At 43.2% G+C, this 24336-nt stretch overlaps 2 protein-coding genes across 5 annotated transcripts in view; both read left to right on the forward strand.

Annotated features, from left to right (window-relative positions):
- PTPN4 (protein tyrosine phosphatase non-receptor type 4) overlaps positions 1-10374 on the forward strand; it is a 216284-nt gene extending 205910 nt beyond the window's left edge. For both annotated transcript variants that reach the window (XM_075933064.2, XM_006137719.5), the window contains exons 26-27: positions 959-1094; positions 3053-10374. In XM_075933064.2, the coding sequence (XP_075789179.1) occupies positions 959-1094; positions 3053-3139 (223 nt within the window). In that variant the 3' untranslated portion in view covers positions 3140-10374. The remainder of the gene's footprint in view (positions 1-958; positions 1095-3052) is intronic.
- A 7464-nt stretch (positions 10375-17838) lies between these two features.
- The window catches only part of EPB41L5 (erythrocyte membrane protein band 4.1 like 5), a 110372-nt gene continuing 103874 nt past the window's right edge, over positions 17839-24336 (forward strand). For 2 of the 3 annotated variants that reach the window (XM_075933065.2, XM_075933068.2), the window contains exons 1-2: positions 17839-17972; positions 21907-22091. In XM_075933065.2, coding sequence (XP_075789180.2) covers positions 21912-22091 — 180 coding nt within the window. In that variant the 5' untranslated portion in view covers positions 17839-17972; positions 21907-21911. Of the gene's footprint in view, positions 17973-20847; positions 21238-21906; positions 22092-24336 lie in introns of those variants that run through there. The other variant, XM_075933066.2, reaches the window with a different exon arrangement.

Here is a 24336-nt window from a genome sequence, read left to right on the forward strand (position 1 = left end):
GAGTTCCTTTACGCGACATCTGCTGGGCAGCCACTTGGTCTTCCAATACCACATTTTCAAGGCACTATGCAATCACGTAGCACCTAGCTTCCGATTCAGCAGTGGCTCTGGCAGTACTCCCTAGCCACCAAAATCGTGATTCTACAGCCCACGTCTAACTCAGATTAGTGCTCTGGAGTCACCAGACATGCAGCACCCACGGGGACTACCCGAAGAAGAAAAAGAAGTTACTCACTTTCGTGCAGTAACGATGGTTCTTCGAGGTGTGTCCCCCGTGGGTGCTCCACGACCCGCCCTCCTCCCCGCTACGGAATCTCCTCTGTTTCTGTCTTGCAGAGGGGCAGTGAGAGGAAACTGGCGGGCGCCGGACTGCGCGCGGCACATGAAAGGCGCGAAACTGGCTCGAGCATGCGCAGTCCGGCCGAACACAGCTCTGGCAAGCTCCGATTCGTGGCGCCGGCACCAGCCCGACACCAGACATGGAGCACCCACAGGGACACACCTCGAAGAACCATCGTTACTGCACGGAAGTGAGTAACTTCTTTTTATGCAGGACTTTTGAGCTCTTATGATGAGCTGAATATCTCTCCAGCCATTGAGAATTTTGGTAACCCCCTAAAAATAGATTGATCATTTACACTGCAGCAAAATATCTTGATATTTTTCAAGGAAGAGAAAGAAATGCATGGAAAACTTATTCAAGAAGATAAGAAATCCATCAAATGCTATGAAAATTTTCTACTGTGTTTTCCTATCCAGGAAAGACAGAGTGTGTCCACTGTTATTCAGAAACACTGTTCTTATAGTAGAATATCATCAGTAGCCCTCAATTGAAACAATCATACATTTCTCTTGAGTATATTTAGGTATTGAAGATTTAAATGTTAATTTTTTGTAACATTTTAAAAAGGAGAGAATTCAAAGGTGTTTATTGAAATGACACATTTTTCTTTTCTAGTGCTGGGATTGGACGGACAGGAGTTCTTATCACTATGGAAACAGCGATGTGTCTCATTGAGTGCAATCAGCCTGTTTATCCATTAGATATTGTGAGAACAATGAGAGATCAAAGGGCCATGATGATCCAAACACCCGTGAGTATCATATTTATAGAAAAGTAGTCTCATGTTACACCGTAGTTTCATTCTCACTGAAAACAGTAACAAGTGCTGGATTTTTTTGAAAGAGTGCAGCTTAACTAAGCATGCTATGGCCTTGGTCCATTGAGAACAATAAGATATCTCAGGCATTTTGAAAGTGTGTGATTTTTCATGAGTTTCTCTGCAACAGCTACTGCTGACAGACATACTTTTTCAATAATGAAAATAAATGGCAAAAATCTCTGTTCATTCTAAGCATTTTGTTTTAGAAGCAGTCTGTTGCACCAGATCTGCTCAATGAAGGGAGAGAGTAGGGAGGTGAAACTAGAGGTGTGGGAAGGGAAGGTGACAAAAATGAGCAAAATATTGTAGCATGTGTGAAGGGAAATGGAGAAAGTACCAGGAAACAGGAGTTTGGATGAGATGAATTACAAGGGAAGCTGGATGATACAATCCAGCTGTGTAATTCTGCTCTGGCATTACATAAAACAACTTGAACTCCGCCCTAGAGTGACACAATAGAGAGACTGAACAGAAGAAATCTAATGTGTCTTAAAAAATTAATTTAATCTAAATTGGGAACATAAAGTATTTCATAGTATCATAAGAGGACACATCATAAAGTGATTTTGGATGCCTTATCTATCTGTTTCCATATCTTAGCATGTTTGGGTTTTCTTAGGTATATAATGCTTGGTTTGGGGATAATTGCAACATCCTATAATGTACTTTAGCCTAAATTACTGATATGTATTCTCTACTTTACTCTATTTTAAGGTAATTTTTGTTTGGGGAATAGATTGAGAATCTGTTTAAGAGCTTTCATTTGTAACGTAAGTTACATCTGACAGCTGTTCATAGTTGAGCTTAATAGACATAAACAAAATTTCAGTGAAATGCTTCCTTTTAACTATTACATCAGCAGTATAGCAGACTAAATAAGATTCATTGTTTTACTCAAGGACAGCATAAAATCTGCATGTCGTCATTGTTTCCTTAGACTTTTTCCTCCTACCTTTGCAATTCCGGATTGATACATGCACTTTCCACAAGGTGGCACTATGCCATGTTCATGCTTTCCAAGTAGTAAGTGAAAAGAACTAAGAGTTGATTTTCTAGTGAGATCTTCAAACAGAAAAACAGCAAAATATACTGATATATATAAATCTAGCTATACTGATACACTTGTAATGAACAATAAACAATTAACATTTTAAATCTACATAACTAGATCTATCATCTGTTCAACAACCAGGCCTAGATAAAAATGGTTTAAGACACTGCAAAGATAAAAATACTAACTTTTCAGTAATACATATTGTTATACGGCAATTGTTATATCTGTGAAACTTTGAAAGATAATGGCCGTATTTTATAGCCTGATCTGGAGTATTGTTTTGCATTTTTTTGTTTAGTTGAGACATGGTTTTAGTAACTTGTATCTCAAGAACCGCTGTAGTTGAAAATTGAATGTGGTAGAAATTAAGAAGCCAGGATTCTAGCTTTGATATAAAGCACTGGTTTCTTTTTCTAGAAGTTTTGAGATGTGAGCAACTAATGTCAAAATCAATATAATGAGGAAATAAACACCTAAGTGGTTTAAATACAATATTTCTTAAAATATTAGAGGTAGAAAAACCTAAACTAGTTAAACCATTGGGTTGGAGTGAAACTTTGAATTAGTTATAATTTAAATGAGTGATGTTAAAATTTGTGGATGTGATTTTTTTTTTCTTTCAGTAAAATACAGTCTGTTCCATCTTTTGCTTTTCTTTCTTAGGATAACTTCACTATAGTTTTGTTTGTCTAAGCACACTCCTCAATGCAGATATTTAGCAAAGTACTGCTTTTGATGAGGCACAATTCTGCCCTGTCAAGATAGGATGGGTCATCTAACTTACATGATTAAATTATGTTTCTTCCTCAATTAACTTAATCAACTTTCTTTTCAGAGTCAATACAGATTTGTTTGCGAAGCTATTTTGAAGGTCTATGAAGAAGGATTTGTTAAACCTTTAAAGACATCGCTGCATAAATAAGAGTACAAGGGCTAGGATTCATATTGAAGTATCCTGTCCTCTATAAAAAAAAAAAAACTGGCACTGTTCATTGTGCCATAACTCTGCTTGCAGGAAATGGCATCAGAGAACAATGAAGAATTGACAAAGGACTTTGAAAACTTCAGCACTGTTGCACTTTATGTTGAAACAAAAATCAATCTCAAAAACTCTATTACTTACATGTGTTTGAAGACTCAATTATTTTCACGCTTTGCTCCGAACAAACCATAAATTGAATGAACTGAGTGTGTTCAGGGTAAATTATGAGATCTCATTGTAGTGCCATATGCTCCCCCTTCTGGTTGAATTGCTACAAACAAGGCTTGGAATTACTTCACTCTGGTATACAACTGCATCTTTTAAAAACATAACAAAAACCTACACTAAGCCATGGCCTCTTCCAGTGCTAGATTTATTTACTGTGTATGGATCCTCACTTTTGTTTCTTAAAACATCAGCAATATTGCCAATATTAGATAGGGAGACACTGCCTACTGATGCAGCACACTTTGCTCTTTACCCCTATTAGGGACTAGCTGGTTATTACAGGAAAACTGGAATCTTAACCCAGCAGTAGCTGCGTAATGGCCACTTACCAGCATCTTGTAAAATATAAACTGCATTTATTTGAACTAATGGCACAGTTTATTTCTGTGTCATAACACTGGTGTATTCCAAATCATGTGACTTAAGATTACATAATGGGAACTAGTGCATGCATTGCGTCTTAACCCCTTAAGTGCCTTGAGACTTACAGTGTATGTCTAATGAAAAGGCACTCACATGACCCTATGGGGGAGATATTATCCCGTCATATTTATTTTAATGGGTTCATATTTTAAAACATGGCCCTTGGTGCTTTGAATATGGTACTTCAAGGGGTCACAGAATACCATTCCCTTTTTTCCTTATGCAAATACCTGCATACTACTGTGGGTAGCAATTGCACCTCTGCCTACTTAATGTGTGAGCATTGTTTGCTGCTGTGAAATTATATGGAAATCCTAACACATTCCTTTCAATTGGTAATTTATTAGCAACAGATACTGAAAAAGTAGGTTGTTAGAACTTGTTTTACCCTACCATTGAGAAAATCTGTCTCATTTAATTAAATTATAACTTTTTAATAGCACTGATATTTAAGCTTAAACTTACCATCAAGTGTGATTAATTCCTTTTTCATTATCTGATAACCATTTATTTTTCTAAGGCCTCATCAGTTGATTTCAAGCCATGTTCGTACTGGACTTCTTAATTATTATTATTATTATTACTACTACTAAAGTAAGGAATAAAACACTGTCAGATTGCCCCAAAACTTTATTTTAATCTCTTAATGACCCCGGTCATTTTTTCTGTTATCCTTGTATAAAATTAAATTGTTCCATTTTGTGTGTGTTGTTTCTTATTTAAGTCATTAGCATATTTTGTAATGAGCAGTTTGTCTGTTTGATACAGTATCTGAGCTCATTGTAAGCATGTGTATATCTTGTCCCTTTTAAATATTTTTTCTGGTTTGGGAGAAACCAACTGATAAGCAAGGTGTCTAGCTTAATAAAGGGGTTCAGTCACTTTTTTGACTACCCTGAAAAACCTAACTTTACATGCCCAGTATTTAAGAGGTTTGTTGTTTTATTGTTTCCTGGAAATTATCTATTTGATTTTAATTAGCTATATAAAGTGTAGAATTAAGAGATAAAAGTTCCAGACTGAGAGAATTTAAATATTGTAACATTCTTTTATTTAATATGCTCTCTTCTGTGCTCATTTAGAAGAGACCGCAGTTATAAAATATTTTAAAAAACAATTCAGGTTAATTGAGGTCCTGGTTTATGAATTTGTAAACACCAAGAATCATGATGCCAAATAGAGACATAGAGTTTTAAATATTTTTAGAAATGAAAAGAGCATAATGAATATTAGGTGGGCTATAGCCCTTATTTACAAAGAAATTCTGCTATGTATATTTCTAGAGTTGACATTCAAATCAATATTATCATCCCCCTGTGAACAGGTTTATCTATTTCAACATTCAGCGTAAACTACTACTGCCAGGTAACTGACAATATGCCTAGAGAAATTAATGTGGACAGGTAGTAATTTTATCCAAGTTTAAATTGAGGATTTATTAATCAGAATGGATTGCCAAGAACATTCTCCTTCAGTTTATATCCTCCAGCCTGTAGGATTGCCATCTGTATTTGCTGTACTACTTGTAATCCTGATAGGTGCTCTGTACCTCAGAAGGAGGCACTCAGCACCTTGTAGGATTGGAGCCTTTTGGTGCAGTTTCAGAAACTTTGCCGTTCTATCACTCAGGTAGCAAAAAAAGATTTGCAGTATAGGCTGTTGTTTTAACACCTCGGATGATGGCAGGAAGACATTTTCCATGGAAGTATTGAAAAAATCCCTGTCCTCAGTAGTCCATTTGTAGTCAACAGAACATGAAATCACAGGATGTCATCTTACACCTAGATACCTAAGTATGTGATAAAACACCTTTGAATATTAAGCCAAAAGTAGCTGTTCCTATTTTAATGGCCATACAAAATGAATACTTTATCTCAATTAGTGAGACTGAAAAATAATAGTAATAAACTGCTTTTAATCTTAGTTTTGTTTTAAGCGATCTGCAACAAAATTGTTACCCTAGCCTGTACTACTTTGGAAAGCTTTCAAGCTTTGAGTTCTATGTGGCAGCACTTTGAGTCATAATATTGGCTAGCTCGAAGGCTAATTTAACTAAGCACTTAATGTTTAAAAAATTAAATTTTAAAATATACATCTATTATATTAAGATATTTTATGTTCATAACCAAGTTGTAAGTGAAAATAATGGCATTTCCCTTTTTCGTACTCTTACTGAGAGAAAGCAGGAATAAAGAATTAATAGTGACATTGTGTAATACTGGTATTTTACATATTTAAATATTCTTATGTAAGGTTGCCAAAGCAGTCTGAGTTCACAAGATCCATTTATACCACAATTGAGTGGAGTGTATATTATTGACTGTTTTATGTATTGATTTCAGATAGAGACAAGAATATAATGTTTCTTAGAAGTCTTCATCTGCATTGACTTAAACTGATTTAGTGTACTGACCGGTTACAGTGGGGGGGAAAATTCAAAGTATCAGTATATTAGCTGAAATTACCAGTTTTACCAGTTGATAGACAAATGTGAGGGGGCTTTTTAGCTTTCTTAAAGGCACATATATGGTGACAATTAAGACTTTGTTGGGCAGCATTGAAAAGCATCAAAGCCCTTATTGCACCATAGAATGTTAGTTCCAAAAAAACGTCTACCTGTTGTGGTATGAATGGCCTTAAAATATTTTTCTATGTCTGCAAATAGTCAAAACTGTTAAATGTTTTACTTTGGGTTATGAAGAGCTGTATCATTAGCCTCAAAAGAAAAAAAAAAGCCTGTTTCATGCTGTACAAAATGTGAATGTATATTTCAGACATAATAATATACAAGTGGTTAGTGTTATGACTTGGATTTTATGGATAATTATTTTCATACCATTTGTTTAAAATAAAGTTGAGGTGGGAGGGGAAGAAAGGAAAAAGTGTTTAAAAAAATTGTAACACTTCCATGATACTAATGCAGTTTTTTTTAAATCAAGTGGCTTTGGTTGTAAATAACAGCAATATTATGAGAGTTTGTGCCAATGTATAATGTTACAGATTTTGGGTTTTTTTCTTTTTGTTTTGGCTTCATGATTGAAAACTGCAATTGCCATTTTTTATTTCAAGTATCTTTGCTAAAGGATTTTTTTTTAATGCAGAAATTTAGGGCTCTTGAATTTTTTGAGTGTTTCGAGGGAAGAAGCATGATTTTTTTTGTTTGTTTTTGCTAAATATGAAGTAATATACAGCTATCTTCATGAAGCATTACAGAAATGTCAGCCAATCACTCTGAGAAGTAACTTTAGATAAGCCAGCCAAATGTGATTTATCAGCATTCAGTTATGTTGCATTTGGAGGCATTTTTTAGTGTTCAAGTACATTATTCTTAAGCAATAAAACTTACAACTATTATGCTCATTATTGCAAAATTTTCTGCCCCAGTCACTAATAACAGAAGTCTTGATTATTCAGACCCTTACACTTAGCATTAGGTCACGTTTCTTCCACGTTTCCACAAATTACAATTTGAAATTATTGTAGTTTACATGTCTCCTTCTGCAACAGCATTTTGATAGCATGTCTTATTCATTCTGCCATCCTCTATCACAAAAAACATTAAAAAAGCAGTTGAAGAGACCGAGAAAGATCTGCCGTGGAACCACGAAACTGTCACCTTCCCTTGAGAATGAGCATATAACTTTGCAAAACCCAAAGGAAGGCTAAAATGTTGCTGAACTGCTGCAGTTTCACCATGCAAGGAGACAGAAAGTAGAGAAGGTCATGCAGGAAGATGCTGTAGCCCCCTGGGTGCAGTGGAGTAGAATTGCTCGGTATTCCAGCTGTTACCATATGTATGAGGCACGGGAGTGTTCAATAGTAAAGGGACTTTGCAAGGGCATTTCCTCTCCGTCAGTGAAGTGTATGGATCCAACAGCTACAAACCTCCAAGTAGGGAGCAGGAAATCCAACCCGTGTGCTGTAGGAGAGCCAGCAGACCTGCTTGCAGGTGCCCCATGCCTTGGTTCTGAGGAGGCAATGAAAGATTCTGGTTTTACATTCAGATTTTGCAAAAACAATAAGGAGTCTTGTGGCACCTTAGAGACTTAACACTTCTTACTAGGGCATAAGCTTTTGTGGATAAAATCCACTTCATATTATCCTTGAAAGCTTATGCCCTAATAAATCTATTAGTCTCTAAGGTGCCACAGGACTCCCCATTTTTGCAGATACAGACTAACACAGCTACCCTTGTGAGACTATCCAAATTTTGTTTACCCCAAACTTTGTATACGTGACAGGAATTTTAGCCCCTAAAGTCACCTATGATTAAACATTTATAATCTCATGTACATCACAAATTCCAGGTCTCCGGTTTGCTATACATTATGTTGCATCAGAACAGCTATGTCAGCTTACCTGTGTCTTGCTCATTCCAGTACCTAACTTGTCTTTGAAACAAGTAAAGCCTTTCTTTTAAAATAGAAAAATAGGATCAGAGTGTTCATTTGTTTATATTCCATTGCTAGGGTCCAGTGCAAAAATCCAATAAATATATCCATTGTGTAAGGGAGTGTCTCATCTCATTTGTTGAAATTGCAAAGATAAGTATATTAATGGCAATAGGGAAGGTGTTAGGAGAGGAAAGGGATTTATTTGCTTTAATAAACCTATTTTATCCTATCTATATTGTTGCATTATTATTACAAACCAAAGCTGAAATTGTTGGGTTATTGGCTTGCAGAGGAGAGATGGCTAGGTTAGATGAAACATGCTAAATTCACCCCCATGAAGAACTTGTACAGACCTATTCACCACTGCAGAGGATTTTTTCCAATTTATGGGTTAAACTGGTGCATAGGCTTTAATCTGACCCTTGCAGGTTGGTGAATTTCACTCTCTGTGATCTGGGTGGAGAGAAATTGGAGAGGAATGAATCGTTGAATTCTTTTAAAAACAAGAGTGGTGGATATGTTGACGCTTCATCATGTTAAAATAAAATGTTCTGGTTATTTGCTTTTTTGGGCTAGTTGTTGAAAGAACACAAAAGAACCAAAATGCATCATTTTGTGTATTCCTCAACATTAGTTCTTGCTTCACAGACCTTGGCTGACAACTTTTGCTTGTTGCATTATTTCATATTTAGCAAGATTTAATATGTTTATGTTTCTTGAATCCTAAATAGTAGCACTTTATGTCATGCTTACTACTGACTGATCTATTGGACAAAATAAATTATGGGCTTGGAGAGAGAGGCTTAACTGATTTCTGTACAGAGTTGATTTGGATCGCACCCTGGTACAAATGCTTTACCGTTTTCTAACAGTTTTTGGCTTACTTCAAGTGCCTCTGGCACTATCAAACAAGTCTTAATAATTTGTAATCTCTGTTTTACTGTGTTATAATTTAAAGTCTGGTACTAAACACAAGGTGCAAAAACAAACTACAGGGTACTCTTGAACTCATCTCTGTTCTCTCTCAGCTAGCTACAAATAAGCTATGTTTACTGTAAGTATCTCTGCTTAGCATTATTTTAACATTTGGTGAATAACCTGGAAATCAGGTATTACTTTTTTTGTACTTGTGTTATAACTTATTTTGAGTTTTGATAACTAAAGATAAGTAGGTAATGCACAATAGTAAGATTTTAAAAGTTGTAACCCTTTTACTCCTAAGTAGTCTTGAAACATGAATGAAAGGATTCACAGTTTACATTAAGCTGTTTTGTTCTCTGTCTATTAATTAGAATATATCCACAAATAGCCCAGTGCAATTATCTCAGTATATTAGAACTCCACAGTAACAATCCATAATAACATCATCTTAACAAATAAGAACTAGGCTTTAATTTCCTATATCTACATGTAACTTTATTTCAGATAGCTCACTTATCAGTGATCTAGTTTTAACTAGTGAATTTGGCAAAGCTATTCTTGTGTGTTTTTCTGTAACAGGTGCTATGCTATGTGTGTAAATACAAAGGGGAAAAATCTTGTCTGGATTATATTCACATTCATTGGTGGCAGTATTTATTTGCAAATTACCTACAGTATAAGTTTGTTTTCTCTGCTGCAGCTTTGCATATGTCTGATTTCATTTGGGTTTCATACTGCTCAATGATTGACTATGAATGTGTAAGTAAATTATCCCCCCAGGGTTGAATAGCTCTTTTATTTATCCCAATTCTATTAAAATCTTTCTATTAATGTTTAAAAATGCTCTTCCCACAAGTAGATTTTTGCCTATGAATTTATGCAAATGCTCATTAGATAAACCTATTCAGAAAGCACATCATCTAGGTTGAGCACCTAGGATGCTCATTTGAAAAATAAACTTGAATTTGGTCAACACTGGACAATGTGAAAAGAAATTCAGCTTTTGTCACTGCAGCTACTATATGCTTTAAAGAGCCTTTTGTCCTCATTCTGGTAAAATGAAAGTTCTTGCCATTAATATGATACACTAACATTCTACAGAATACCAGCAGTTCCCAGTATAAATATGCTAGTTAACATTTAAGAAGTCTTGTTTTAGTCTTAAGAACAATTTCATTCTATTATGTGAAATAAATGCTGTTATACATATTTTGTGGATATATTTAATTTCAATTGACAAATAGTTGTCTAGGTACAAACTTGAAAATATATAGTTTACTTGTGAATCTTAATTGTTTAATTGCAAAATAAAGATGTGCTTTAGTATAAGTTTTTTTTTTTGGAGATTTTCTACCTACTATACACATGGTTTTGACATGTCATTCCTGCATAAACTCTGTGTTTTTAACATGATGTAGTATTACCGCAAATACTGTTCTGCTTTAGTGTAGGTGAGGGGTTTTGTGTGTGAACTGTATGCTAGTAAAGATTCTAAATTAATGAAGGAAGTTTTCAGTCTATAGAACAAGTAGAAAGTTAATAGTGGAGGCAAAAATTTCTTCCATGCTTTCCAGACAACATATGTACCTCAGTTTTACACTAGGGAGAACCAGACCTCTACCACTAAAACCATGGTATAACCTCATCTTGAATACCATGTACAGATGTGGTTGCCTCATCTCAAAAAAGATATATTGGCATTGGAAAAGGTTCAGAAAAAGGCAACAAAAATTATTAGAAGTTTGGAACGGGTCCCATATGAAGAGAGATTAAAAAGACTTGGACTTTAACCTTAGAAAAGAGGAGACTAAGGGGGGATATGATAGAGATCTATAAAATCATGATTGGCGTGGAAAAAGTAAATAAGGAAAAGTTATTTACTTATTCCGATAATATAAGAACTAGGGGTCACCAAATGAAATTAATAGGCAGCAGATTTAAAACAAACAAAAGGAAGTTTTTCTTCACTCAGAGCACAGTCAGCCTGTGGAACTCCTTGCCAGAGGATGTTGTGAAGACTAGGACTTTAACAGGGTTCAAAAAAGAGCTAGATAAATTCATGGAGGTTAGGTCCATCAATAGCTATTAGCCAGGATGGGTAGGAATGGTGTCCCTAGCCTCTTTCTCTGGAGGTGGGTGACAGAAGGGATCATGTGAGAATTACCTGTTATGTTCCCTTATCCTGTGGCAACTGGTATTGGCCACTGTTGGCAGACAGGATACTGGGCTGGATGGACTGTTGTTCTGACTCAGTATGGCTGTTCTTATGTTCTTATTCATCCTTTATATAAAGTATTCTGTGGTTTTTTTTTCAAGCTAAAACAATTAGTTTGTAGAGCTTACAGCCTGAAAAGATAAAATTTTGTAGGTGAAGAGATTATGGATGAAAACAATGACAAGTTCTTGATCGAAGTAAAAAACACTGTTGAAGGCATTTAGTGTTGGGGGAGTGACATGAGATAATTTTAAATAATAATATTTTGTTTGAACTGGAATAGGGAGAGATGAGTGAGAAGGCTGGATAGTAGGAAGAGTAACTACTGGTCAATTCATTGACAAATGGTTTGAGGAGTGAATATAGTGAGGAAAGCAGATTTTAATTATATGACAGAGTAATCAGTGTTATGATTTAGCAAGAGGTTGGATGTGGAAGGGGAAAATTTAAATGTCATAAGATGGGAAAATGAAAACTGTAGTATTTGTCAGTGGTGATGGAGATTGGACACTAGGAGAGGCATTAGGAAGGGATTCAGTTTTGGGAGAGATTGAAAGGGGGGCTGGTGTTAGGAGGACATTGTCTTCTGTGAGATATGGCATGCCAAGATGTATGCCAGAGTGCAAATAGAGTAGCAGCTGTGTGGTCTAGATACCTGTGAGCTGAAAGCATTGTGTTTTTGCAAAGATGATGGATCAATCAATTGCTCTGCATTTATTGATGACTTGGGAACTACAGAGCAAAGTGAAATTGATTAGTTTCTCATGGGCTACGTCTAGACTGGCATGATTTTCCGGAAATGCTTTTAACGGAAGAGTTTTCCGTTAAAAGCATTTGCGGAAAAGAGCATCTAGATTGGCGCGGAGTTCGTGTTATAACGATGCGCTTTTGCGGAAAAGCGTCCGTACCAATCTAGACGCACTTTTGTGCAAAAAAGCCCCGATCTCCATTTTCGTGATCAGGGCTTTTTTGCAAAAAACAAATCTCAGCTGTCTACACTGGCCCTTTTGTGCAAAAGTTTTGTGCAAAAGGGACTTTTGCCCGAACGGGAACAGCATAGTATTTCCGCAAAAAGCACTGATTTCTTACAGTAGGAAGTCAGTGCTTTTGCGGAAATTCAAGCAGCCAGTGTAGACAACTGGCAAGTTTTTCCGTAAAGGCGGCTGATTTTCCAGAAAAACTGGCCAGTCTAGACACAGCCATGGAGAAACTGGGTTTCCCCTTTTCCTCCCATTCAAGTTTTCAAAATGCGCGTGTGTTTCCTGTGGGCAGTGTGAGCAGACCACATCCCTTTCACTCAGTACAAAGTGCATACTAGCATCCAGGAAGCATCACCTTTCTAGGATTTGCTTCATTGCTGAAATAACATGACAAAAATGTCAGCCTAAGTTACTCCTCCTCCCCCCCCCCCCTTCCCAGTCGTTTGCTTTGTTCCTACCATTTCTGCCCGAAGGACCATTCTGTCTTAGCTTCTGGGTCCCTGTCTCCAGAGAGACCTTCCCAAAAGCCTATCCTAGTTTGTATACACAAGACCATGTCTTATCAGAAATTTTGCAACTTTATACATTTTTCTAGCGACTGACATGAATATGATTCAGCAGAAGAGTTTTGCTTCAGGTAATAGTTCCTATGTGCATCCCATTGTGGGTGCACATGTGTTCCATGCACCTAAGACCAGAAGATTTTTGCTTCTCCCATCTCCCCGAGGCTGGAAACGACAAGCCGCAGCCAGTGGGAGCTGTGAGGTTCTGTAGCTGTGGAGCTTTATAAAGTACACAAAGCATCACAAGCCTGCCAGGGGCTTTCCCTGGTGGGTCTGCAATCCAAGCTTGAAAACTCCTGCACTAGTCTTTCTGTTCCCTCCCATCCTGTACGTTCCTTGACCTTGATTTGGATACCACATTCCAGGTAGCAGTGGATTACCCAACATTCATACGTTACATAATGTGTGTGTAATAAACACTGATGCATATGGCTTTATGTTGGGTAACACTTCGTATTTTTGTGGTCTTATGTAGCACGTAAATGGAGAATATATCTTTGTATTTGTCTTGCAAAGTAAGCCCCCATGTAGGATACATCTGCTGCTCAGACACCTGGCCTGTGCTGGCTGACTCAGGTCTGCAGGGCTCGGACTTACGGTAAAGATGTGTAGCACAGATGTTTGGGCTTGGGCACCAGCTTCAGGTGCCTCATAGGGTCCTAGAGCCTGAGCTTCAGTGGCTACACCTCAGTTAAACAGCCCCTTCACCCGAATCTCGTGAGCCTGAGTCAGCTGGCACAGGCCAGACGTGGGTTTTAATTGCAGCATGGATGGATGCTTCCGCTCTCCTGTTTCAGAGACTCCTTTTCTTTCACCCTACAAATAAGTCAGCTGCAAGACTTCTTACCCTCAAGGCCTCTTGGAGCAATTACCAGCTCTAGTAAATGGCACACAAACCTTCTGTGGCTGTGAATGTCCATGTAATTCCTTAGGCCTATTCACTGGTTAATATTTGGTGCTTTGAAAAAAAAAAAAAGAGGGTAAAGTGCTGAGCCATCTAAAATGTGGTGACTGAGGTTGAGCTGACTTTTGCATGGGAGGCAAATGGCCAGCTCCCAGTGGCATTTACCTTTACACAGCTCTAGTGTCAGGTCGTGCCTCTAAGGAAGTTAAATTCACCTGCAGCCCCCTTTCCCCAATTCGTCTGTTCACGTGTTCCGTGATCATACTGATGCCCCGAGCAAAAGTTCCTCTAAGGGAACTCATGCAGCAAGGGCCCAGCAACTACAGTTCTGAGGGCCTTTTAGGTACCTAGCTGTTTAGTGAAGAGGTGTTCCTAGGGGCTGCGGGGTCTGGGGAAAGTCCCCCAGTGCCCAAGATATGGGGCCTGAGGCAACCCCTCCCGCAGGCCCTGCCCTATCTCTGTTCCCTCCCCACTCCACCCCTTCTGCCAAGCCCGCCCCTGCCAGACCCCTTTCCTGCTCCTGCAACGCAGAGTGCTTTGGGGCTGAAGCACTCTGCTTCTTGCTGCTGTGGAGCCACCAAGTGCAGCATGCTGGGAAAGGGTGGTGGCCAGAGCAGGCTGTCGGGCAGCCCCAGCTCCTGCCACCTTGGTGAGTGGGGGGGGGGGGAGAACCACTTGCTGCCGCGTTGTACCAGGTATATCTATAGGACAGTTGAGGTGGTGCTGCGGGGCCCTCCAAAGCTGGTGCCTATGGATGAAATGGTTCTGGTCTATTGGGGGGAGAGAGGGAGGGAGGCAGCAGGAACTGGTGGAATTGGGAGGTTGGAAAGCAGTCTGGGAGAAAGCGAGAGCAGTTGCAAAACATGAAGGAAGTAGGTGGCAGAGAGGAATGAGGGGGCAGGTGAGAGAGAGGAGACTGAAAAGACCATGGAGGGGGAGAGTGAGTAGGGCAGGAGGAAGGCACCTGTGTTGTCCTCCCCTTCGTGTCAGATATTCCCATTTTGTGTTGCCGCATTACTTTTCTTCCTCAAGCACAGTATTTTGCACTTGTCTGGGTTGAGTTTAATGTTACTGATTTCAGACCAATTCTCCATTTTACTAGGGTCTTTGTGAATGTTTTAATCCTGGCCTCCAAAACATTTGCCCCCTCTCCCAGCTTGGTGGCATCCACCAATTTTATGAGCTTGATCTCCCTTACATTATCCAAGTCATTGATGAAAATAGGCCTGGATTCAAGACAGCCTTTTGTATCACTAAATCTCCTCAAGGCCAATGTATGGTTGACATTGCACTTATAAATCAATCAGCTTGGAGTTGTTAATACTCTAAACCCCCTTTCCACCCTTTTAACAGGATCTGTGGCCTGTTGCTCATTGTTTGTCACAACCTTCAGTGACACTGCATTTTTGAGAGAGAACAGAGGCTCCTGTGCTCTTGTTTGAGCAATGTCGTTCTTTTGGGTGTTGATTCTACTCCACAAAAGGCATCACTCCTTTGATGAAAGCAAAGTAGAGGGATCAGGTGGGATGCAAAGGGTATTTCCCCAACTCTGCTGCATTGAACATGGGTAAGGTTAAGATTTTGTCATGATGTTTAGTAAAAGTCACAGACAGGTCATGGGCAATGAATGAAAATTCACAGAAGCCTCTCTCTCTTACTGAAAATAATTGGGGAAGGGGATGAGTGAAGCCCAAGCAATGGAGGAGAAAAAGAAGAGGGAATCAGCACCCATTGGTGAGGCAGCTTGAGTATCTGGGGTCTCCCCGCTGCTCATGGTGGCTGACAGCTCTGGGTACCCCCTGTCATCTGCTGAAGTGGAAAATGTCAGAGGTCACTGAAAGTTAAAGGATCCGTGGCCTCTGCAACAATCTTATCCTTACATGTGGGTCACTGTCTTGCCTAAAAGCCAGTGTTTAAAGTAGTTTGAATCAGAGGGGATGTGCTCATGCAAGCAGTAGAGGAGAGAAACCTGCTTACCCTGATGGGGGAGGAGAGAAGGCAGATCCTTCCCCCATCCCACCATCAATATTACCATCTTTGATATAAGGCGTGTTTCTTAAAGCTCCAGCTCCTGGAGACATGACTATGTGAGAATCTCGGCTTTCATTTTATTTTCTTTAAAGTATCTAACCCACATGAGGGGAAGGAGAATCCTAAAGACTCAAGAGGAAGAAGGTAAGTTTAAAACATTCTTTCCTTCTTAAAAAAAACCTTGTAATTATTGTGGCCTGACTCATGGTTTTGGAATGGATGGGGTTGATGTTGCTGTCTATTGTCATTCCTTTGATCCATGTCTAACTGAGACTGGAGAGCTCTTTTCAGGCTGCTTATCTGCTTTTTCTGGACATGAACAATGGTGAGTTGCTGTCATTGCCACCAGGGTGGAGCGAGGGAAGGGAAGAGAAGTGGGAGGTGCACTGGGACAGCTGTACGTGTCCTAATTAGGCTTCAGAGTTAACATGTGCCTAAAGGGGAGAGAGCACCTTCTCCCAGACTCTGCAAGCCTGAGGCATGACCCAAGGGAGGGGACCTTTATCTAAAGGAGGGAGTGCCCCCTGCTCCTCCAGTCTCTCTCCCCAGCACTACTGGCACTGCTCTAGACTCTCATAATGTAAGAACCTTCCCATAACTTAATTTTATTTGGTGACCCTTAGTTCTTAATACAGAGCAGGTTTAAAACAAAAGGAAATTTTTCATCACACAGCCTCATCTGTGGAACTTCTTGCTGGAGGAGGTGGTGAAGGCCAGGACTTTAACAGGGCTCAAGAAATAACTAGATAAATTCATGGAGGTTAGATCCAACACTTATTAGCCAGGGTAAACAGAAGGTAGGGATACCACCCCTGCCAGCCCAAGGCTGGGAATGAGTGACGAGCAGAATTGCTTGAAGTTTCCCTGTTCACTCCCCCTGGGTCCGGGGCATTGGCCACTGTTGGCAGACAGGGTACTGGTCTAGATGGACTTCTGGTCTGAGCTTGTGTGGTCACTCTTATGCTCTCTCAGGTGATTCAGGCTGGTGCCCTGTCCTGCTCAAAGCATGCTACAATGAGGGCCTTTTTAAGAGAGCAGGTACCTGTTACCTACCTCCTATTCCCAACCACTGTATGGTGCTACCCTTGTGGGGGTAGCAATGCCCCTTTAAAGGGAGCTTGCTCTCTAGGCATCCTCTGGGGAGTGGCACAGCCTCTAAGGAAATCATCTCAGTGGGCCCTCCAGCTAGAAGCATTGCCCCTTTAATGGGCAGCTAGCTTTAAGAAGGAATCAGAGGGGCAGTCCTGCAAGTAGGCTTCAGCAGAAACAAGGAGGGGGCGGCCGGCACTGTAAAGACTAACTCGTTTGCTAGGCTGTAAGCTCCGGCCAGCTCCCCTCAGGCACTGCGGTGAGGGGCAGCTCGGGGGGGGGGCTTATCTCCAGATGAACGTGGCTGCTCTTCAAAGGGCCACCACACTCTGTTTTAATCTTTAAGGGACCCTCTGTTCTGTGGGCCGCTGGCGGGTGGCTCCCCGTGGGCCTCAAAGACTGCGGCACTGCTCCTTTAAGAGGAGGGGGCGCTCCCTGGGTCCTGGAGAGTGCGGCATTGCCCCTTTAAGGGGAGGGGACACTGCCTTGGTCCCGGAGAGTGAGGCATTGCCCCTTTAAGGAGAGGGGACGCTGCCTGGGTCCCGGAGAGTGAGGCATTGCCCCTTTAAGGGGAGGGGACGCTGCCTGGGTCCTGGAGAGTGAGGCATTGCCCCTTTAAGGGGAGGGGACGCTGCCTGGGTCCCGGAGAGTGAGGCATTGCCCCTTTAAGGGGAGGGGACGCTGCCTGGGTCCCGGAGAGTGTGGCATTGCCCCTTTAAGGGGAGGGGACGCTGCCTGGGTCCCGGAGAGTGAGGCATTGCCCCTTTAAGGAGAGGGGACGCTGCCTGGGTCCCGGAGAGTGCGGCATTGCCCCTTTAAGGAGAGGGGACGCTGCCTGGGTCCCGGAGAGTGCGGCATTGCCCCTTTAAGGGCGAGCTGACACTTTCGGGAGGAGGGGCTCAGTCCCTTTAAGGGAGGCGGGGGCGGGGCCGAGCGGCCATTTTTGGCCCGCCCCGCCCCGCCCCGCCCCCCCAGTGCTGAGGAGCCGCAGCCGGGCTGGCCTCCGCTCCCGAGCCGGGCAGCAGGTGAGGGAGGGAGAGAGGGGGGTTCGGGTTCCCGCATGGTAGGGGGCGCCCCCCCCGGCCTCGTCATCGCGGGGGGGGGGGGTAATCCCGGGAGAGAAGCGGGTCCGGGTGGGGGCGGGGCCAACGGCCCGCGTGGGGCGCGCTGAGGAAAGCGGCCCCCCCCCCCCGTGTCCGGCCCGGGCTCCAGACCCTGAGGGCTCGGTGCCTGCGCGTCTCCCCCGGCCCCGCCCGCGCCCGGCGATCGCCGCGTTCCCTGCCACAGCGAGAGCCGGGTCGCCCCGCCCCGCCCACCCCGAGCGGCAGCCGGTGGCCCGGGGCTGTGACGCGAGCGGCGCGGGTCACTTATTTAACAAGCTCTCCTGCCGCGGGGCGTAGCGACCAGGCAGGGGTTGCCCGTTCGCCCCTGAAAGCTCGCGGCGGGCAAGCCCGGGCAGAGGAGACAAGGGGCGCGCGCTCGGCTTGGGAGCCGGCTGCTTTGACTCAAGAATGACTCATGCAGGGTGCACATGGCTGGTGCTTGTTACAACCGTGTCACCCACTGACTGGGGGGGGGGGGGGGGATCTTCCGGATAGCAGAGCCTTGGGCCTTTTGTACCCACCTGCATCCCACGAAGTGGGCCCACGAAAGCTGACGCTCCTGCACTTCAGTTAGTCTCTAAGGTGCCACAGGACTCCTCGCCGCTTTTGCAGATTCAGACTAACACGGCGACCCCGCTGATACAAACGCTATGGAACCTGTCTGCAGAGGAGACATAGCGTGAACTATAGCAGTGGTCCCCAACCTTTTGGGGTTGCCGGGCGCCAGGGGGCGTGGCCGTTCGCCCGCCGGGGGCGGGGCCCCCCCCATAGCCGCATGCCAGGGGCTGGCGCTCTCCCATCAAGCGCCGCGCGCCCGGGCCGGCGCTCTTTCCCCCCTCCCTCCCCCAAGCGCCGCCCGGAGCCGGCGCTAGCGCTTCCTCCCCCCGCAAGCGCCACGCGCCCCGGGCCGGCGCTCTTTCCCCCCCATGCACCGCGGGGGCTGAATCCACAGCGTCCCCGGGGCCAGCGCTCACCGTGTGCCACGCGCCCGGGGCGGCTCCGGCACTGCGCATGCGCCACGTGCCCAGGGCCAGGCCAGCCCTGAGCACTTGGCGGGCGCAGAGAAATGGCCACGTGGTTGGGGACCACGGAACTATAGTGATAGAAATGTAGCCGTGTTAGTCTGGGGTAGCTGAAGCAAAACGCAGGACAACGTAGCACTTTAAAGACTAACAAGATGGTTTATTAGATGATGAGCTTTCGTGGGCCGGACCCACTTTGATCTGAGGAAGTGGGTCTGGCCCACGAAAGCTCATCATCTAATAAACCATCTTGTTAGTCTTTAAAGTGCTACATTGTCCTGCATTTTATATCATGAACTAGTTACAAACGTTTTCACGTTGTAGCATAGACTGGCTATTACCTATGCTGCATATTACCTACCAGCCTACACCTTTCGTGTGATTTATGGTCCAGATCATCCTACAAACTGGATTGACTTTTAGGTTTCCTTGGCTCCAAACTACTAAATCCCTGCATGGAGCATAATTGTAGTCACTGGGGTTGTGCTAAGGTTCAGGCTTCCACCTTGCAGATCAGCTTACAGAATGGAGGCCCAAGTTTACAATTAACTTAAATTCTCTGTTGTGACCAAAGTCCCTGAGGGGATTGTGTGTGTGTTATAGATCAGAGCTTGCAGCCTAGGTGGGGTTTGCCAGTTCAAAAGGCTTAGGCACTCACCCACCTTAAACAGGTGTTTCTGTGAGTGAAAGGGGGTAAATGTGTGCACACACCCTCATTTGTTTCTACATTGGAATTTTGCACTAAATCCAAAGAATGTTATGAAGAACTGTCCGTCATTTGTTCCTCATGAAAAGGGGGAGTATATCAATCAGGAAAATAGCCTGGGAGAAAGTGTAACTAATTTAGGGACATCAAATAAGTTGGAGTGCCATGGATATAAGACAGTGGTCTCCAACCTTTTTAACCACAAGGTCACTTTTTAATTTAAGTGCAAGGTAAGATCTACCTCAAACCCAAATGTCCTGCCCTACTTCCTTCCTGCCCCTTCTTTGAGGCCTTGATGCTGATCCGCCTCTTCTCTGAGGCCTCACCCTGCTCACTCCATGCCCCTTCCTCCCCCATCCTCACTCACTTTCACCAGGCTGGGGCAGAGGGCTGGGGTGCAGGCTTTGGTCTTGGGCCAAGGAGTTTGGAGTGTGAGAGGGGCTCCAGGCTTAGCCCAGGGTGGGGGATTGGGATCCAGAAGGGCTTTCAGGGTGCAAGCTCTGGGAATGAGTTTGGATGGAAGGGCACTCACGTCTGGGGCAGGGGGTTGGATGTATGAGGGGGTTCAGGTCTATGACGGGTCTAGGATGCAGGCTTTGGCTGGGCACCATTTAACTGAGAGAGCTTCTGGATGGTGGAGCAATGGGGTTAATGCAGACTTGCTCCTGCCCTGGCCCTTCACCACTCCTGAAAGCATGGCACCATGTGCTGCCCCTCATCTACAGGCACTGAGCCCATAGCTTCTACTGGCCACGGTTCCCTGATGAATGGGAGCTGCAGGAGTAGTGTCTGCTGGCAAAGACAACATGTGGAGACCCCCTGCCCTGCCTTTCTCAGTGGCTGCAGGGACATGCCAGCCACCTCCAGGAGCAGCAGTTACCATTGGGATAATTACTCCAGCCATGACAGGTTGGGCATTTGAGAACTCAGTACTCAACAAATTAAATGTAAGCATAAGAGAGAAATGAAAAGGATGAAATGCACAGACTAGTCCAAAACCAAAAATAACCCACTTTGCAAGCTGTAAAAGAAGTAACAACCACCCCCCATGGATCTGTTGGGTCTGGTGATGAGAGTGAAGGACAGTGTGTGTTTGTGAGAATGACAGACACACACACTGGGTGAGTGTGACAGAGATTTGCATTGCTAAGCTCCCTCCTTCTCTTTCTCTCTGTGTGGAGATAGGGTACAGAAGTGGGGCAGGAGGGATACCCTTTCATCAGTGCCCTCCGTTTTCTCCCTCTCACACCTTGCACAGCAAGCACAAAGCTTCCAGGGGGGCAGCTCCAAGGCAGAGGGCAGGAACAGCATGACAGTGAGTGGAGGGGCAACTGTAGTGCCAGCGCTTGGTAGCTTCCCGGCCAAACCAGTCAGGATCACCTATCTGAGGCTCTGAGATCTACCGGTTGATCCCGATCTACTGGTTGGAGGCCACTGATACAAGATGACTGTTAACTATGTGAGTCCTGAAAAAGGAGTCATTGGGCTTCCTAAAATACTTTACTTTAAGCCAGTGATGGGCAATTTAGGCTTGTGAACTGTCTGCAAAATTGTAATAACCAAGACAGTCTCCCAAGATAGGGTAGTTTTGCTAACTGTGCTTAGGTACCTAGAATTTGTGAGGTGAGCCTATTGAACCATATCAGCATTTTGGTTGCATGCAGTGGGAGTACACTCGTCACAGTCAGTGTTGTGTGCATCAGCACACACTTCATATGCCCTTGCGTTATGTGTGTGCCATTTCAGTAATATTGGTAGGAAAAAACCTATGTGGATGAAACTAGTAGAATCTGGCATCCCTGCTCTTGGGCATTGTCTCGTGGGCCACACCCCAATGGGCAACATCTCAGACTGCAGATTGTTCACCACCGCTTAAAGCACTTTGTCTAAATAATATGGTCCTGGGAACCAATCTCTGAAACGGTCAGCATTTCACTAAATTGGGATTTCCTAAAGAGCAAAAGGGAGTTAGGCATCCAGATTCCTAAGCAATTCAATTGAATTTGAGTCTGTAACTGCCTTGTGACCCCTGGAAAATTGAAGACTTCTTTAAGTGCAGTCTTAATTTTTTTCACTTTCTTGAAGTGTTAACATCTGTCTCTTCATTCTTTGTCTTGGGGCTCTGTAGCAAAGATGTTGCGTTTCTTTCGACGAACGCTGGGACGTCGGTCTATGCGCAAGCATGTGGAGAAGGAGCGACTGCGAGAGGCCCAAAGAGCTGTCACCCACATCCCTGCAGCTGGAGATGCAAAATCCATCATCACTTGTCGAGTATCATTGCTGGATGGGACTGATGTCAGTGTGGACTTACCGGTATGAAAGAGACAGCTGCTTTTTAAACACTATTGACTTGCATCTGTCAGGTTGAGTTCTTTATTTTGTATGAGCTGGGTAAAGTTATGCCTATTTGTCATAGCTCCTAACCCAGATCTGTTAGTCTCTGATTGAAAAGATAATGCAGTGGTTAGTGCTTTCACTTAGCATGTTCATAGAAATATCATTGTGCTGTAAATATTAAATGTGTTTCACTGGGCTAGTGTGTGGTGGCAGAGCAGGTCTAACTTAGCAACACCCATATTTTCATTTCAGTGTCCTATGCATGCAAATTGAGGGAGAAGCTAAACTCATTTGTTTAATTCAGTTAATGGGAGTGATATACAAAGACATGAGAATGGTTTCTGAAATTTGGCTACCTTTTCACTGAGCAGCTTTCTATCTGATATATGAGAAGAGAGAGTACTCTTGGCATGTACTAGACATGCGGTTCCCAACCTGGTTTATACTGCGGACTGGCAAACCCATTCACAAACTTTTGGCAGACTGGTAACATTTTATTTGCACTTTTGCATATTCATTATACAAATAACAAATATGCAAATAAAATGTTTCCAGTTCTCTGCAGTTGTCATGCAAATAATAAGTATGCAAATAAAATGTTACTGGTCCACCAAAAGCCCCGGCCCCCAGGGACGCCGCAAACAGCTGGCTTCAGCTCCAGCAGTCACTGTGTGGCTAGTACATGCTGGCCCCCCATTGCCAGCCCTAGCCCCTAGAGGCCACCACCCCTCAACCCCCTCCCCCCCCTCCAGCCACTGACCCGAGAGTCCCCTGTACTCAGTCCCCCTCAGTGCCAGTCTCCCACCCCTTAGATCCCACCTCCACCGAACCTCTCAATGCCAGCCTCCTGTTTCCAGAGCCTCACTGCTCTCCTCACTCCCAGTGCTAGCCCCCAATCCCTAATATTAGCCCCATCCCCAGAACCCCCCAGTGCCAGCTCCCCACCCTGAATGCCCCAGTGCCAGCCCCCACCTCTTAGAGCCTCCAACCCCCGGGTTCCCCCAGCACTAGCCCTGCTCCCCCAACCCCCAGTGCCTACCCCGCTCCCCTCATCTAGCCCTGCACTGCCTGCCAGCTGCCAGCTGAGCACTACTGCCTGGGTTGTGACTGCTGTAAGACTGCTGTGCCAGGCTCCATGCAGCTCTCCCACAACACAGTGAACCGCTCTTCCGTGTCTAGGAGGTGATTGCTGCCATTCACTTCCCTTTAGTTTGTACTTAGCTATGCCAGTGATGGCTGGTTTGAGTTTGAACAGTCCCAAGGTTTAAAAACCATGGCTCATTGAAACTCTCTTAACATATGGTTAGATCCTGAGAGATGCTGACTTTAGTAATTGTTTTACAGTACATCAGGTTGGAGCCACTGGTCAAGAGTGATTGCTCTGCATCTTGTGTCTTAAAGTAAATGAACTTTCTCTTATAGATGTTAAGAATGTTAAAATCGCATTGGGCAGTCTAGGGAAAGCCCCAAATTGCTTGAGTGTAGAGTATTGTGGCAGTGGTGAGAGAATGTGGGTGGAGAATAATCCCTTCTCCAATATTTGAGACAGAGTTACTTTGATTTTTTTAAATATTAGAAATATTGCATTTATAAAGATGTCAAAAATGACTAAAGACTTTTAGAACAAGTGGTAAAATAATGCGCCTCTGTAAAGGTTGTTGAAATAATATAATTAACATGTCCAATGCTGTTCTGTGTGTAAGATACTTTACCTGGGGCCAAAAATGCTCCCCCCCCCCACATACACACTTCATAAGCATAGCTGAAATGGGAAATAATAAAATATAGTGTCTGTACACAACTAGAACAATAGTCTTTCTGCAGCTGGTGCTGGCCTTACAGGCAAATGCCTATAATAACAATTTTGATTCTATGAGGAACTTCAATTAATCTTAGTTGTCAGACTTATCAACCAGGTGCCTAAATGTAATGGTGAAGGTGTAAGTTACTTTTTTTTCTTTTCAGAAGAAATCTATTATTCCTCTTCCTTGCCTCTTTTGAGACACTCTTACAGGCTTCTCATTATTAGCCAGGAAAGTTACTTTACCTTTTAAGAAATGACTTATCAACTTTCCAGTGTTTGTGCTTCCTTAGTCCAAGTCACCATCACAGTCACTCTGTCCAGGAGAACAGTAACTGCAGATGGCCATACTGTACTTCTGCAGCTATGTGTAGTATTCATAGGGTGCTGTTGGCAGTTAGCACAAGTGCTTGCTTTCCA

The sequence above is a fragment of the Pelodiscus sinensis genome, chromosome 7, assembly GCF_052426305.1.
Source record: "Pelodiscus sinensis isolate ZL-2025 chromosome 7, ASM5242630v1, whole genome shotgun sequence".
In the NCBI taxonomy this organism is placed as follows: domain Eukaryota; kingdom Metazoa; phylum Chordata; order Testudines; family Trionychidae; genus Pelodiscus; species Pelodiscus sinensis.